Raw genomic sequence first — 16,294 nt, 5'->3', positions numbered from 1 at the left:
GTCCAGGTAGACAACATCAACAGCCTTTCCCTCATCCACTAGACGGGTCACCTGGTCATAGAAGGAAATCAGGTTGGTCAAACAACTGATTACTCAGCACTGGTGAGGCCGCACCTCAAATACTGTGTTCAGTTTTGGGCCCCTCACTACAAGAAGGACATTGAGGTGCTGGAGTGTGTCCAGAGAAGGGCAACAAAGCTGGTGAGGACTCTGGAGAAGAAGATCCTCTTATGCGGAGCGGCTGAGGGAACTGGGGTTGTTTAGTCTGAAGAAGAAGAGGCTGAGAGGAGACCTTATCGCCCTCTACAACTACCTGAAAGGAGGTTTTAGCAAAGTGGATGTGGGTCTCTTCTGCCAAGTAACAAGCCATAGGACAAGAGGAAACCACCTCCAGTTGCACCAAACGAGGTTTAGGCTGGATATTAGGAAAAGTTTCTTCACTGCAAGGGTTGTCAAGCTTTGGAACAAGATGCCCAGGGAAGTGGTTGAGTCACCATCCCTGGAGGTACTTAAAAGACATGTAGATGTGCTGTTTAGGCACATTGTTTAGTGGTAGATTTGGCAGCGTTAGGTTAATGGTTGGACTTGATGATTTTAAAGGTCTTTTTCAACCTAAATGATTCTATGATTAATGCTCAGGACATTTGGGGATACTTAGTCTGTAATATGCTCTTCCATCTGGGGAGGAATTGACAAATAAAGCATTCATTTCTATTTTCTTCCAAATACAGCTGCTTTTAACATAATATGATCAAGGGATTCCATGTTATTGATTGTTTTTGGAGTTTAATTTTTTTTTAAATAATTGTTTTTAATTTTAAAAAGTACATATCAGTAATGACTTTGCCTCTCTTTCATCTGTTTGTTTCTGAACTTGTAGAAATCTTTTATGCAGCATCCCCTCAAAATTAATATTTTATCAGTACTCAATAAAGAGGCTTAATTGTGACTAATTATCTGTAGACTATGTCACATCAAATTCCTTTCTCAGCTCCATTAGTTTGAACCTTGAGGAGCTATATATGCCAAAAGAAAATTAAAACAGTTTAGACTCAGAGGAAATCTGAAAAGATTAAAATAAAAATATACAGCAAAACTGTAATGCTCTTCCAGTAGAGAGAGAGCTGAAACTGAACTTCTCATAACTCAACCCAGTTGCCTAACCATCTTTTGTTCTTTAGTGGTAAAGGGAAGAATTTCTTTCTGCCTCCTCACTTTCTTAAGGCTTCGGGAAGAAGTTTTGGTCTAACACGGATTCAAAACATTTAAAAAACCTACCTTTGGCTAAATGTCCCACCTTGTTTAACCCTAATCAAAACGGCTGCTTAGGCTGTATAATGTTTTTGGTGGTGGTGGGTTTTATTGGGTTTTTTTTTGGCAGAGTTATACCAAAAAAAGAAAATAAAAGGAAGAGTCCAACTTAGTGCAACTTGACTTAGTAGCTGGAAAAACTACAGATATTTATTTATGAAAAGTACTAAATGGTACCCTTAAACTACTTGTAAGGAGAGACAGATATGTTTTCTATACATCTTTACTCTTCCCTACTGTATTCTGCTATTACAGGACTTTACTGACTTACTTACTCCTTTAAGTAACAGGAAGCAGTTGAAGAGTGATGTAAGATACTGTATTTCAGCCCTGTGATTGATGATGATTTGTGTACAAGGTTTCTCATTGAATGTTTGCTGAGTGTACAAGACCTTATATACAGCTTTTGTACAAAAATATTTACTAATAGAATAGACGACTGAGTCAATTTCAACAGCTCAAAATTTACTGTTCACTCTGTGACTGATAATATATAAACAGCAGAGATCACAGGTAAATACGATTATACCTTCATTATGAACCTTGAAGTAAACTTTGTTAGAAGCTTATCTGAGCATTAAAATAAGCACATTTGCTGCCATTTATTTATAAAGGATGACATTAAAATAAAATGAATGCTTTGTTACTATTGCATGGGTTTTGTCAGCATCTTATATCCAACCATTCTATCTGTACACCAAGAAGCTTGTAATGTACCCTTTTAAACTGCAAAACATGTTTTGGAAATAAACATGTATAGCAGTTTTAAGAAAAGACAACAACTAGTCTTTTTCTACATAGTAAGTTTGGTTTAGGGATGTGAAAGACCAGGATGCCAACCAATGGTTTGTTTTCAGAAGTCTCCTTTTTAGTGGATCATTGACTGTGTTTGGTAATATAGAGAGGAATCACAGAAAATACCGTGGCACTCCATGCAACCATCAGACAGTATTTTCATTGGGTTTGCCATTGTCATGATACTTGTATTCAGAACGACCCTCATATTGTTATGTCGTTATAATGATGTCTCTTTCTACCACTCACTCTTCCATATCCCCAGCAATAAGCATGCATCACGCTTTTCAGGACACTTGGAAACAAATTTAAAAACATAGCAAAAACAAGTGAATGATGAGTAGTGGACAGAAGATGAACACTGTTTGTATTTATGCATACAAACCACTCATTGAAGGATTATCTCTTTTTTCAGAGCTACAAAATCCCTCCATGAGATTTTTGATGCTGCTGCTGCAGGACATTATTTCTCTGTTAATATCCCCAAAGTTGGTTCCTATCAAGTTACTACTATACCTTCTTTCAATTGTTTGTCCTGAAGACAATTACGCACATTGTAATCTCTTCTCAAGACATGCTAGAGAAGCAGGTAAATCCTCATGCACAAGATGAGAACATATTGTTTTTATGAGGTTCTTGCTGTACTCTTTATTTTGTAAACCCAGTGTTGTATGTGATTATAACATATTAATCACAGAGAAACAAATGGTAAACTGTCACAATTTTTCTGACCAAAGGATAGTTTGTATACTTTCTGTGTAGATGAAAGGGAAAATTATTTCAAGCTTTTACAAAATATTGACATAAGTGAACAACTGGAAAAAAAAAATCCTTTGTTATGTAGTCATATCTCCCAAGAATATTCAGTGGTATTACGATGGTAACTTGAGGCCACAGTTTGGTTTAACGAGTTGGGTTTTCTTCTCAACACCAATGTAAATGTGAAAAGTCTTTAAGAATCTGTTCTGTTCCCAATTTATATATACAAGTTATATGTATCTAAGAATTGCCATGCTTTAATATGTCTTTATGTGTAGAAGAAAATCATGCATCAAAAGGTTTGGAAAACTCAATATCCACCAGATTGTAAAATTAATGTTTTGGACTGCTGCATAGATGGATTCCTTTGTCTCTTACATAGCAGAAGAAGTGAAGACAACCTTGCTGACACACTGGCCAACAAACCCAATTTAGCAATATAAACCACTTCCCTTTGCAATTAAAGTTTTGGTTTGGTTTGGTTTTTTTCAACTCGCTAGCTGATACTCTAAGAGATGATTTCTGCTTTTCCTTAGGTTATCACTTTCTATCTTGTCTATACTGATAACTGTGAACAGATTATTTTCCTTTTAGTGAAATATATTGCCTCTTACAAAGCTGCCACTAATGTGTCTTTAAAAGCCTACTAGTAACTGGTGTAGCAGCACTCTCCTCTCAAGGATCAATTACTGAAGCTGCATAAAGAGCCCAGCCTCTCTACTCTGCAGGCTGGATCATAAACATACTTTTGAGCATGGGTCTCTCACAAGGTCCTTTAAATACCTAAACAGGGTTGTGTGATCAACTCACCTCCCCTTGGGGAAGCCCTAAAATCTGCTTTGCTTTATTGCTTTTCAATGCAATAATGCATGTGCCAGTGGAATAAATTTTTTCCAATCCTGCCAGCATTTTGGGTATTCTCTTCCCTAAACTCTAAATGATAGAAAAATCATACATATCAGCTACTTTACCAAAAAAGGAAAATGAAAGATGACACATTGGGTTGGGGATGGTAAATGGGAAATGAAGGAGGATTTTTTCCCCCACTAAAAAGCATTTTAGAGAAGTAGAAGAAATGTATTTCAATAAAGTAAATGTAGTGACAGTACTATTTTGTTATTATTTGCTTTTCAAGCAAAGTAACTTTGTCTAAAATCACAAGATAATCTTTATTGCATCTTAACTGAAATAATTCCAACAAGCACTTCAAATCTTAATCCCAGTTATGTTTTCTTGTGTACTAATCTTTTTTTTTTTTTCCCCTGGCACATTTTTTAAATTTGGCATAGTATAGAGTTGCTTGGAATTGTCTTTTAATAGCTCTGTTTCACAAAGTTTCTATGTGTTCAGTCTGTCAATAAAATCAGACACTGCCGGCCTTATGCAACTTCAGAATTGCAAAGGGCAGGCAAAACTAATCCAATCTTACTGCATGTTAAAATGACCACACTTCTTTTGTTACTGGAAACCACTAAATGAATGGGCCAGTGGAGTATGTTAAATTTACAGTAAAGATTTTCCAGTAAGAAAAGACGCTTTCCACTGTGAAACATTCCATGAATTCTTGCCAATTTTGAACAGGTTTCTTCACTTCCACATAAGTTTTCTTCCCACTCCCATAACCTTTTGGCACTTTCTTTAGTTAACCCTGAAACATTTTCTTTACAATCAGATGCCCAAAGGCAGGCAGCAGGTAGGCAGGTGACCACCTGCTACCATGAAATACAGAAGATGGGGAAAAAAAAAAAAAAAGGCAAGGAGAGACAGAAAAACATTTTAACTCCCCATCTGAAGCTGCAACGCTATTTGGATATTCCAGTCACCCTGCTTCATGTGTTATAAAGGTTCTCCAGTTCTATTTTACCCTGCTTGAAACAGAAAAGTCAAGAGCAGTTCAGTACTGGTTACTTACTCAATTGTGTTCCTGTCCACTTTTCCTGTCATATTAATGCCATAGAACTGCTGCATGGCAGCTATAGCTGATTGCATGGTTTCTGCAGAGCGCAACACCGACATTCGGGGGTCAGTTGGTGGAAGGTAGCCATACTTTTGTAACCATACCTGCAATGACAAGTGCAGCAGCTATTAAATAGAAATTAGAGGTAAATAAAATGCTCCCTAGTAATTTGTTCTGTACCAGATATAATGAGGCTTCTAATTCACCAAGTATAAATCCTGTTAGTTTGTGGATTTGGGGGATTTTTTTTGGTTTTGGTGTCCGGATTTTTTTCAGAGAAGAAATTCTTTGGGGCTTCTATTTCATCTCCTTTATTAAAGATTCTGCTGTTTTAAGACTTACAGTGTTTTCTACCCAGGAGCCAGCTCTCTTTCTTATCTGAAACTGCCTGGTTCAATTATTTATTTAATGTATTTATTTATTTGAAGTTACAACTTAGGCACCTAGCTGTGGCTCTAGGCACTTCAAGAATTTTTTAAAGCAGACAAAATATAAAATCTACAATAGATGCCACATATAATTGACTGTCCATGGGGTACATAATAATATTCCCGAACTACAACAATAAATCCACGATAGCTTTCACACAGTTATACTATATTGTTATTGTCTCTCAAAGAATATAAAAGAGAAGGTGGGGAGACATTCAGCTTTCTGAGAAGAATATCAAAATCACATACTTATAGGCAAAACAGATGGCCAGGAGACAGTGAAGTAGCAGAGTCTGTCCCACTTACAGGAAATTCCCTGATAAGATGATCTTCCTTTTTAAATCAAGATGGATTTAATGCCAACTGTTTATGCTCTTAATTGTGTAGAAGTGAGAGGGAGAAGGCATGGTCCGAATAACTGAAAGCTTTATGGATTAAAGCCAATAGCTTAAGAACAGCTGGAAAAACCCTCTGAAACATGCTGTCCTCTTGAGGCAATGTTTCATAAAAAAGGAGCGGCAGTTATCTTAATGCTTCTAAACATTCTTAAAATCTATCCTATACAAAGCTCAGTGTAAGACTTTTGAGGCAACAAGAGCACTGATACATCTTTAAAAATGTCTTAACCTCATCTAAGGTCTGGAACCACTCACTGGAATGAAAGGTACATATATTGCCAATCTATAAGACACAGCTAAATTATATTGCTGCAGTTTCACTCTCCCCAGTAAGGAAGTACTTGTGACACCATAAATCTGATCTTCTGTTCTTTTAAAAAAATGAATTAATACACAAACATAAAAAAAAAAAAATGGTCCAGCCACCCCTTTCAAATGTATTACCTCCCAGTTCATGGATTCTGAATCATTGCGTCAATGAATGCTATCCACCCATCTTCCCCTTATAGCGTGTTGTGGGCTATGTCTGCCTCATACAACACTTCTGGGGTTTTAATCTGTTTATACACACTGTTTATACACAGCCTAACACCAAATTGTATAGTCTACAATTTTCAGCCTTAAGTTTAGCTTGCAGAGTCCATCCAATTCAGTTCTGTAGCAGGTTAAACTTGTTGGTGGTGCACTCCTCTTTTATGGACCCAGTGAGGAACCTCAAGATGGATGAATGCATTGCTATGGTTCGCTTTACTAACACTGAATGGTATTATAGGTGAACATTGGCTCTGTGTAAATAAAAGATCAGACTGGCTCTACAGATAGGAAATCTTCAGGTTATGAGTTCAGGTATTTCTAATTTAAACAGGTTTACCTTCCCATAGTACAGTTCAGATGCAATCTCAACAACATCTGTGAGCTCCACACGACAGGGAGATACAGTACAGACAGAACTGAGACCCAGCCTAACCTCTTTCACCTTCACACTATCTCTATATGCAGCAGCCATTCAGAATAAGAACAAAATTTTGTTTAATAGAGAGGAAGATGCTCTTATTTCCAGCATAAATGAATTGTTACAATCAGTACCTCCATCCAACTCTACATACTCCTGACTTCTTACACTTTTCAGCTTCAAGGGTGAAATTGTGAACACTAAGTTTGTGATAGATTTGGGTCATCACCCAAGTAATTTAGTTTATGTGACGCTTTGCACAGGAAGTCTGTTTTTCCTCCCATTATTGAAAGATAGCTCTCAAAGGCCAGCTAGAGCTGTAAGGTTGGCAATAGCAATGCAATTTGTTGAAATAAGACCATGGAAGTAAGAAATAAGCTGGACACAGAGTGGGTTGATTTCAACGTAGCATGTAGAGTCCTTTTGAATGTATATTTACAAGTATGTTTTTTATAATTATTTATTGGGTTATTTTGAGATTCATCTTCTCAAGTCAGTGATATTAAAAAAAAAATCAGTCAGGGAAGAAAAATAATTCTGAGCAGCATGTCACAATTGTCTAAAATGATGCCACCTTCTCAGCATGAATTTGGTATGAAGACATGGAGCAAGGCTTTTCATAAAGCTCTCGTTCAGGTGCTAAGAGCACACAAAATTGCTTGGTAGGCTTGTGATAGGCACCTATCACCACTTTAAACCATCCTCACTGTGGTGTAACTGAAGAAGACAGAGGTATGGGGTTTCAAGGAACCAAATGTACCAGGGCTAAACCTTCAGATATCGGAATTAGAAAAACTATAAAGAGAGAGACAGAAAAAATAGCCTGGGGAGTACTGCTCATGGCAGAAGAGGAGTAGAGAGGACAAACTTGAATCTAGAAGAGTGCCACTACAGACACAGAAAAGGAAAAAAGACGTAGCTCAGAAACAGGAGGAGAGGACACTGTAGCCTTTCCTCCTCTAAAAAGACTTAAATACAAGTTAAACACAGGATGCCTGATAGTTACTCCCTATTACTGAACAAAGGAATTAGACCACCTGGGTCTTCCCTCAGGCTTCATACTAGCAACTAGAAGACACAGCCAACATACCACAAAGTAAGACAACACTCTGAAAGCAAGTTTCTTTTTTTGAAAAGTCAGACAAATTGACCTCCAAGACTCATAATTCATGAATGCTTAAGAGCTAGTAGCATTTAGTGATACTAAATGCATAGTGTTCTGTCCTTGTGAGAAAGGATGATAAAGAGACAACAAATCTGGTTCCTGTTGCATTCCTCAGATTCCTCACATTTCTATGAAAAAATTTTGAAGAACCTTGTCTCAGTCTGCCAGATACCTGTAATATGCCCCTCAGATTCTATTCTGCATAGTCCAAATGCTAGCAACTATGGAGGAGAAGCTGAACTTTAAGTCCAAAATATATAGGTGGGTAAAACAACAAAAAGGAAAAGAAAGAGAATGAGGCAGACACAGCAGGAGAACAAAGGCAAACAATTTTCTTAAAGCCTTGCATTTTTAAGGCAATCTATTAAAGCAATTATGACCACAACGATTTCCCCCTCCTCCTCCACTGAAACTAGATGTTTCTCTGCCTTAATGCACTTCAGCAATGACAATGCAGTGTTGGCAAGCCATCTATCAACCTGAGGAACTCATCAGTCTTGGAACAATGAAATAGTGAAGTAGATCCATCTAACATCTAATGTCTGCGATGCCAACAGAGACCCTTTGCACAGATTCCAAAATCAGTGATATGTCCCATTCCTTGATAGAGTTTAGGAAGATAAAATACTGCTACATCAAGTGAATTTTTTGTGTAAGACTTTCTTGTCCTGCAGCAAAATGAAAGCCATGGTAAACTCTCATGGTAACCACAGAAAAACACAGCTGGAAGACAACAGGCTCCACCACTTCCCTCTCTATTACAATGCTTTACTATCCTACTGCTGTAAAGTTTGACTTGGAGTTGAATCTCCCTGACTATTATTTAAGCCTGCAACTTCTCATTTTACCTGCTATGGGTAACCAATTATTCCTTTTCCCTCTGCAGCAGCCTTTTATGTATTTGAACTCTCTTATGTGAGTCACTCTGTTTAATCTTTTTTAAATAAACTAAAGAAACCTCTTTTGTTTCATCTTATTTTGTTGTCCACATTAACCTCCAGGGAACTAGAAGCTAAAATCTATCTTTACTAAGCATCTGCTTGCTCTAGATTTGTATGTTAGTTCCCATTGTTAGCCTATTAACAAATACTGGAGTTTAGCTGAAGTTTTAGGAGTAATTCAGAAGAACGTGGACACTCAAAGACTTCATTTTGAAAAAAAAAAAAAGACTAAAAATATTTTTTCTCACTAATTGAACTTCAAGTCTTATGTCCCATTTATCTATAAATTTTAAAATTATAAAACCATGCTTTACACACACATTTTCCACCAGAAAAATTCCTTCACCATAATTCCACCTCCTCTTTCCGTAATTGTAAGGAAAAGGAGAAACAGAATTGATTGGGGATGAAAGCTGTAGAGATGCTAGAAGTTTGCTGGGGTCCTGCTACTTCTGCAGGCGTCCATGGAACCTTTAAGTGCTCAGCACACAAGCTGTATCAACTTCCAGATTTTGGATGTCATTGACTAGATGCCTAAGGTTGGGAGGGTTCTGCCATGATGAAGGATCTTTTCTTTTTTTTTCTTTTTGGCAACTGCTACTAGTGCTATGCTATATGGATTACTTGGCTATGGAATAGATAGCACTTTGTCACATGGATGTATGTTTGTCTCTTCTAAAGGATAAAGCATGGGTTAATTTAAAGTGTATTAAATACACCAATGGACTGCAATCATTCAGATCTGTGTTAGTTTGAGAAGAGTGTTCTTAAAAACAGGACGTTGACACCAAACTGTTACTAAGAACAAAGAAAACCCATATATCATCATTAAAGATTAAGCAAGAGTATTACAAAGATAACCAGAGTTTCAGAGAGCTTACTGATTTCTAAGATAGAAGATAACCTATCAACAAATTATTAATGTTCCTGAATAACAGTACATAGTGTAAGCTACAGTACAATTATGTTCTATGAACCTGAAAGCTTAGTAAATCAGTCTAATAAAGCACAGATCAAAACAATTTCATAAACACCTTCAGTAGTGCAGCTGCATATCATTATTATTCATGTATTCCTGTTCCTTTTTTAGATTTTTTCATGCAAAAACAATTCCCATTTGTACTGAGTAAAACTGTGAGATTTCATAATTTTGAAATACTTTGACTTTTGTTTTTTAATATACTTCGACCAAAGCACTACAAATGAAATTAATTAAAAGTCTGAGAAATTCAGGGGATTCATATTTTCAAAAAGCATATATTTAAGAATCAAACTTACACTGATCACCACAGGACTTATCAGTTCAAGTGCTGACGTCATTTTGAAAAGAGATTAAAGGTTTTCACTATGGTATGGATAAATAAGCTAACTCCAGAATTAGTATCCATATGACCAGTTCATTTCTCTATTTAGGCCAATTAATCATGCCTAATGCTGTGTTTTAATTACAGACCTAACTATTGCAGCTAATACTGACTTTTCAGTGACAACTTGATAGCCACATAGACAGACAGAATTGTTTACAGAGAGAATTATAGGGAGTTTTCTGCTATTTTTCCTAATTCATATCTCTAATGCCACCAGTTCCTCATTGGTGATGTTTTCTCTTTTTAACAGAAGACACTGATGTGAATTTACAGAATGGGTATATTATGTATGGTATCTATCTAATGAGAAAAACACTTCTAAAAAAAGCATATAACAAGAACATATAGTCCAGGAGAGTCTAACCTAGTCTGTCAGAAATGTCTACAGAATAAAATGATGATAGATAATATAATAGCTTAATGCTTATGATTGGTTTGCTAACTATGGTTGTAACTTGAGATAACTAATCCTTAACAGCTAAAAAAGAACCTGCATGTTCAGAATACATTATCCTGGAATGGCTTGAAGCTCACAAACAAATCTACTTCTTGGAAATTGTATAGCAGGGTGGAAAAAATCTTAAATAGAAGGAATCATCTTCAGACCAAGCAACTATCTTGTTTGTCATTATGAACATAACAAAAAGTCAGAATACCAACTTGCAAAATTTAGTTCTCCAATGACTTAAACTAGAAAGTGACCAACTTACCTCTTTTTTTACCTCTTACCTTTTTACTGGGACAACCCCCCAAAAAACAATTTAGGTGTGGTATTTGCATAGTCTTAGACACATTAATGATGAGAATCTTTATTGTGGATTACAGAATTTGTAACAAAGACTTAATAATGCAGAAAGGTCTGTGGGATGTCTAGGCTGCAGACTGCACTATAGTAAACAATTAGATGCAGTACTAGAAGTAGCAGAGATGAGCTCACTGGCCCAAAGAAGAGGATAAATTAGGCCTGACTGAGTTCAGTGTTGCTGTAGCTAGATAGTTTAAAATTAGTTGAGGCATCTCCACTGTTCTAGTAGTTATATGCTTATAGGTTTTTCTGCAGTCCAGCTACAAAATGGATGTGAAACTGAATATTCGTACTATACAAGCCTCAGCTAGTACAAAGCCAGATTTACCAATTGTTGTGGGTTGACCCTGAGTGGACACTGGGTACGCACCAAAGCTACTCTATCATTATCCTCCTCAGCAGGATAGGAGGGAGAAATGAAGATGAAAAAGAACTTGTGGGTCAAGATAAAGGCAGGTTAATAAAGCAAAAGCAAAGGCTGTGTGTGGAAGCAAAGGAAAACAAGAGACTTATTCTCTACTTCCCATCAGCAGGTGATGTCCGACCACTACCCGGGAAGCAGGGCTTCAGTACACATAGTGGCTGCTCCAGAAGATGAAGTTTGTAAAAAATGAATGCCCCCCATCCTCCTCCTTTCTCTTAGCTTTTATTGCTGAGTTGACGTCATATGGTGTGGAATACCCCCTTGGTCAGTTTGGGTCAGCTGTCCTGGTTATGTCCCTGCCCAAGATCTTGCTCACCTTGCCTAATTGTGAGGGGGCAATGTTGGAGAGACAGCCTTGATACTGTGTGAGCACTGCTCAGCAATAGCCAAAACACTGTTGCTACCAATACAAAGCACAGCACTATGAGGGCTGCAATGGGGAATATCAGCTCCATCTCAGCCAGACCCATTTCCAGATCCCAGACAGGTGGGGACTTAGCAGTAAGTGGCAGATGTGAGATATGCATGTAACACTGTGCTGGAGAGACTGAAATATGTTTGGAACAGGGATCAGATACTACCCAGCTCCAAAGGCAGCAGTTACATCATTCATTCACTACTTCTACTGAGTGTCTGTACCAAGAGTGGGTTAGTGTTATAACAACTATGACACAAATCCTTGCCCTGGAAAGAAACTCTTTGTACCTCGATCATTCCCTGTAACAGTATGCACATTTATAACCAACTGCAGAATGTGGACTTTATTCATTAGTTGCTCAGGGAAATTTTCTCCAGTCGTTAACAGAAATCTCTGGAGAAGTCTGGCATGGACCCAGATCAGTGGAAACACTTCCACAAATAAAACCAACAGTACTAGTAGATGTAAACAATCATAGAGTGCATGTTAGGGGACATTGTCTTTACATCTTACTAGAATTTCTATAGCTTCTATGAAAATATGAAGTTCTCTGCAGGGATAAGGATGAATAATCTGGCTAGACAAGTCATGACTGCTTCAGAAAAAAAAAAAAAAAGAAAATTCTAGGTCCATTAAGATGATTAAAGGATTGGAGTGTTTCTCCTATGAGGAAAGACTGAGAGAGCTGGGACTGTTCAGCCTAGAGCAGAGAAGGCTCAGGGGGGATATATCTATGTATACAAGTATCTGAAGGGAAGAAGTAGGGAAAAAAAAGCCAGGTTATTTTCAGCAGTGCCCAGTGACAGAACTGGAGGCAATGGGCACAAACTGAAACACAGGAGTTTCCTTCTCAGCATTAAGGAAAAAGTTTTTCACTGTGAGGGTAACCAAACACTGACACAGGTTGCCCAGAAAGGTTGTGGAGTCTCCGTTCTTGGAGATACTCAAAAGCCATCTGGACATGGTCCTGAGCAGCCTGATGTAGGTGGCCTTGCCTGAGCAGGGGGTTGGACCAGATGATGTCCAAAGGTCCCTTCCAAACTCAACCATTCTGTGTGATTCTGTGGTTCTAGATGGAAACCCCCAAAACTGCAAGAGCCTGAAGACTTGTAGAATCCTGCTTATACTGGTTCAAACCATAGAAAAGTCCCTGAGGGATTAGAAACGTGGGTAAGTCACTACTGATAGTTTAATAGTTTTTTCTCCTCAAGGTCTGTTATAATAATTACTCTAAAATTACTCCAGACTAATTCTTATAGGATCAAACAAAACAACAGATTCTTTTACTGTGTACACTACTCGCAAACTGAAGTGAATGTATATTTTTAGCTTGCACAGAGAAAGGTGCATAGGTGCATACAGGAATACGTCCTGAGGCTGGTTCATTCAAATTATCAATTCTACAGAATGTTCTGTTGACTTCATTGCAAAACACTGGTTTGAAACAGATGACTGCTGACTTTGGCTACGCTTGTACTCCTTGCAAATTATGTTTATAATGACTGATTTTCTTAAACAGACACTCTCCTTGTGGAGAAGGGGAGATTCCATTTGGTATTATAATTCACATACTGGCACCCAGCATCATTCAAAGATCTCCAAGACATGAAGAACAGTAGTCATCTAGAAGGTTAAACATGCCTACATACTTACATTCGTAACTAGCCAGCATGTTTCGTGCACCCTCTTACCTTTGGCCTACAAGGCATTGACATTGCTCCTAACATGAGGACAAAAAAATGACTATCAGAGAATCAGGAAGTATGAACATGGGAACAACACTAATTATTAATATTTATACAGTAGAAGTCAGATAGTTTGTTATAAGAAGAAACAGAGTCCCATTAGGCTACACTGAAAAAAATAAGAATGAAAGTCAGTTCCTTCATCAGAAATAGACACTATCTAGTTAATGTGAAATGAAGAAACAGTTATAGGAAGGAGAGACTGAAAACTCCTATGTACAAGGGATGCTGAGTAATTTAATCTTTTAAAAAAGATAAAGTAGAAAAAAAAATAGTGATTCTTAGTAGTCATCTGCAGTCATTGAAAAAAAATTGAGGAGACAGTCTTGAAGATCACAGTCTATCTAGCAGTGTTGCAAGATTATGGAAAAAAGTCCTCATGTTCAAAGAGGAAAATAAGTCCCAGGAAGTTAATTCTCCACAGAGTATTGTTTCTACAATACTTATTCAATAGCACATTTTGTTTATGAATCTCAAACTAAGGAAGAAGTTGGGTGTAATTTTGCAACTTTTTGCCTGATAGCTAAGCAGCCTGGCTTCTGGTATACATTTTGCAAGAACTGTGGTCTGCTTCTTTGACAACCACCATGTTGTGGTGTATGGAGATTGCCCACAAGATTCCATAACTTCCAGCCCTTATAAGACTAATTTTATTTGTCAAACCTTTTACTTTTTTTACCTCTTTTTCTCCCTCTCTGTGTATCTTCTGAGAGGTTACTCATGTGTTCCTACCTGGAAAATCGCTGATCTTTGCTGTGTTTAGATTTTTCTCTTTCTTTTGCTGTTTTCTATAGCTTGTTATATGCAACCGTGGAGTTCATTCAGACGCCTGGATCCCAGAACGCCGCTGGCCAGATCAAGGTGATTGGCAAATAGCAAAAAAAAATTATAAGGCTGGAAGAACAATCCTGATTGAGCCACAGGCCCATTAGGTGTTCCTGGGAAAATCAGTTGGCTTTCGTGGTAGTAAAAATAAGAATGAGAATCATAGAATGTCATGGTTTAGCCCCAGGCGGCAACTAAGCCCCACGCAGCCGCTCACTCACTCCCCCATGGTGGGACGGGGGAGAGAATCGGAAGAGTAAAAGTGAGGAAATTCATGGTTTGAGATAAAGACAATAGGTAAAACAAAAGCCATACACGCAAGCAAAGCAAAACAACGAATTCATTCACTGCTCCCCATCAGCAGGCAAGGGTTCAGCCATCTCCAGGGAAGCAGGGCTGCATCACGTGTAACGGTTACTTGGGAAGACAGTTGCCATAACTCTGAATGTCCCTCCACCCCTTCCTTCTTCTTCGTCTCAGCTTTATATACTGAGCATGGTGTCATAAGGTATGGAGTATCCCTTTGGCCAGCCTGGGTCAGCTGTCCTGGCTGTGTCCCCTCCCAGCTTCCCATGCACCCCCAGCCTTCTTGCTGGCCGGCCAGCACGTGAAGCTGGACTGTCCTTGACTACTTAACAACAACTCAAAACATCAGCACGTTATCAACATTTTCTCATCCCAAATCCAAAACACAGCCTCACACTAGCTTCTGTGAAGAAAATTAACCCTACCCTGGCTGAAACCAGGACATAGAATCATAGAATCATAAAATCATAAAATAGTTTGTGTTGGAAGGGACCTTTAAAGCTCATCTATTCCAACCCTCCTTCAATAAGCAGGGACATCTTTGACTAGATCAGGTTGCTCAGAGCCTCGTCCAACCTGACCTGGAATGTTTCCAGAGATGGGACATCTACCACCTCTCTGGGCAACCTGGGCCAGTGTTTCACCACCCTCATCGTGAAAAATTTCTTCCTTATATATAGCCTAAATCTACCCTCTTTTACTTTAAAACCATTACCCCTTGTCCAATCACTACAGGCCCTGCTAAAAATTTTGTCTTTGTCTTTTTTATAAGCCCTCTTATCTTATCTTTATAAGCCCTCTTACTTTGTTCTAAGACATTTACATAGGAAATACATAAATACATAATGTACCAACAGATGGTGTTGTGCTACTTTAAAAAGGTTTGTGGGAAGGTAGTCCATTGGGGTCAAAAGGTCAAAAATCAAAAGGTCAAGCTACAAAGTTCCTTTGGGGAAATGATTATTCATACCATATCTGACACTTGGTGTTTGAATGCATTACATAACTTTACTATTATAGTTTATGCACTTTTAAGTTTACATCAGCGAAGCAGATGAACTGCAAGTTAAACACCTTTAGGAAATGTGACTTGGCCAAACCTTATTTTCTCCATATCACTTATAGTTAATTTTCTTCACATAATAGATTTTTTTTCTCGATTTATAGATATAAGAAACATAACTTTTTGAATCATAAACACATCCATTAAATATCTATGAAAATATTCCCTGTATGGATATCAATATCATGAATAGCCTTATATTATGGATTAAACTAAAATTGCATTAAAGCAGAAGAATAGAAATGCAACAACACATTGCATATCTTTTGTGGATTTATACTTTATAGGTTTTTTACTACACATTTACAGATAAGATTGCATGTAAATTCATACTGTATTGCACATAAGCAGTGTTTGAAAGTCTGCGGCTGTAAAAAAACAACTGGCTATGTTAAAGTCAACAGCAAAGTTGCCTTCAGTGGAAACAGGAGGTATTTAACTGAATCAAATAGTTCTTTTATTTTGTTGAATATTACTTTTACTTTTTTCCTTTCTATGCCTTTTCAGCAATTAATGATGTCACTACTACTTACAATATAAGCTTTTATGGCACAGTATGTTTGTTACCCATGGTAAAAAGAGTTTGTAAATATAAACTGATACTAAACTAATTTTAAAATTAAAAATATCTT

At 37.5% G+C, this 16,294-nt stretch overlaps 1 protein-coding gene across 1 annotated transcript in view; it reads right to left on the bottom strand.

Moving 5' to 3' along the window:
- Positions 1–16,294, bottom strand: part of MMP16 (matrix metallopeptidase 16) — a gene marked incomplete at both ends in the record, with an annotated part of 194,047 nt that overhangs the window by 96,506 nt on the left and 81,247 nt on the right. The window contains one exon of the mRNA XM_082015426.1: positions 4,778–4,926. Coding sequence (XP_081871552.1) covers positions 4,778–4,926 — 149 coding nt within the window. The remainder of the gene's footprint in view (positions 1–4,777; positions 4,927–16,294) is intronic.

This window comes from Phaethon aethereus, assembly GCF_964289735.1.
Source record: "Phaethon aethereus genome assembly, chromosome: 2".
In the NCBI taxonomy this organism is placed as follows: domain Eukaryota; kingdom Metazoa; phylum Chordata; class Aves; order Phaethontiformes; family Phaethontidae; genus Phaethon; species Phaethon aethereus.
The sequence above is the reverse complement of the archived record's forward strand: the minus strand, read 5'-3'. Positions and strand labels throughout refer to the sequence as shown.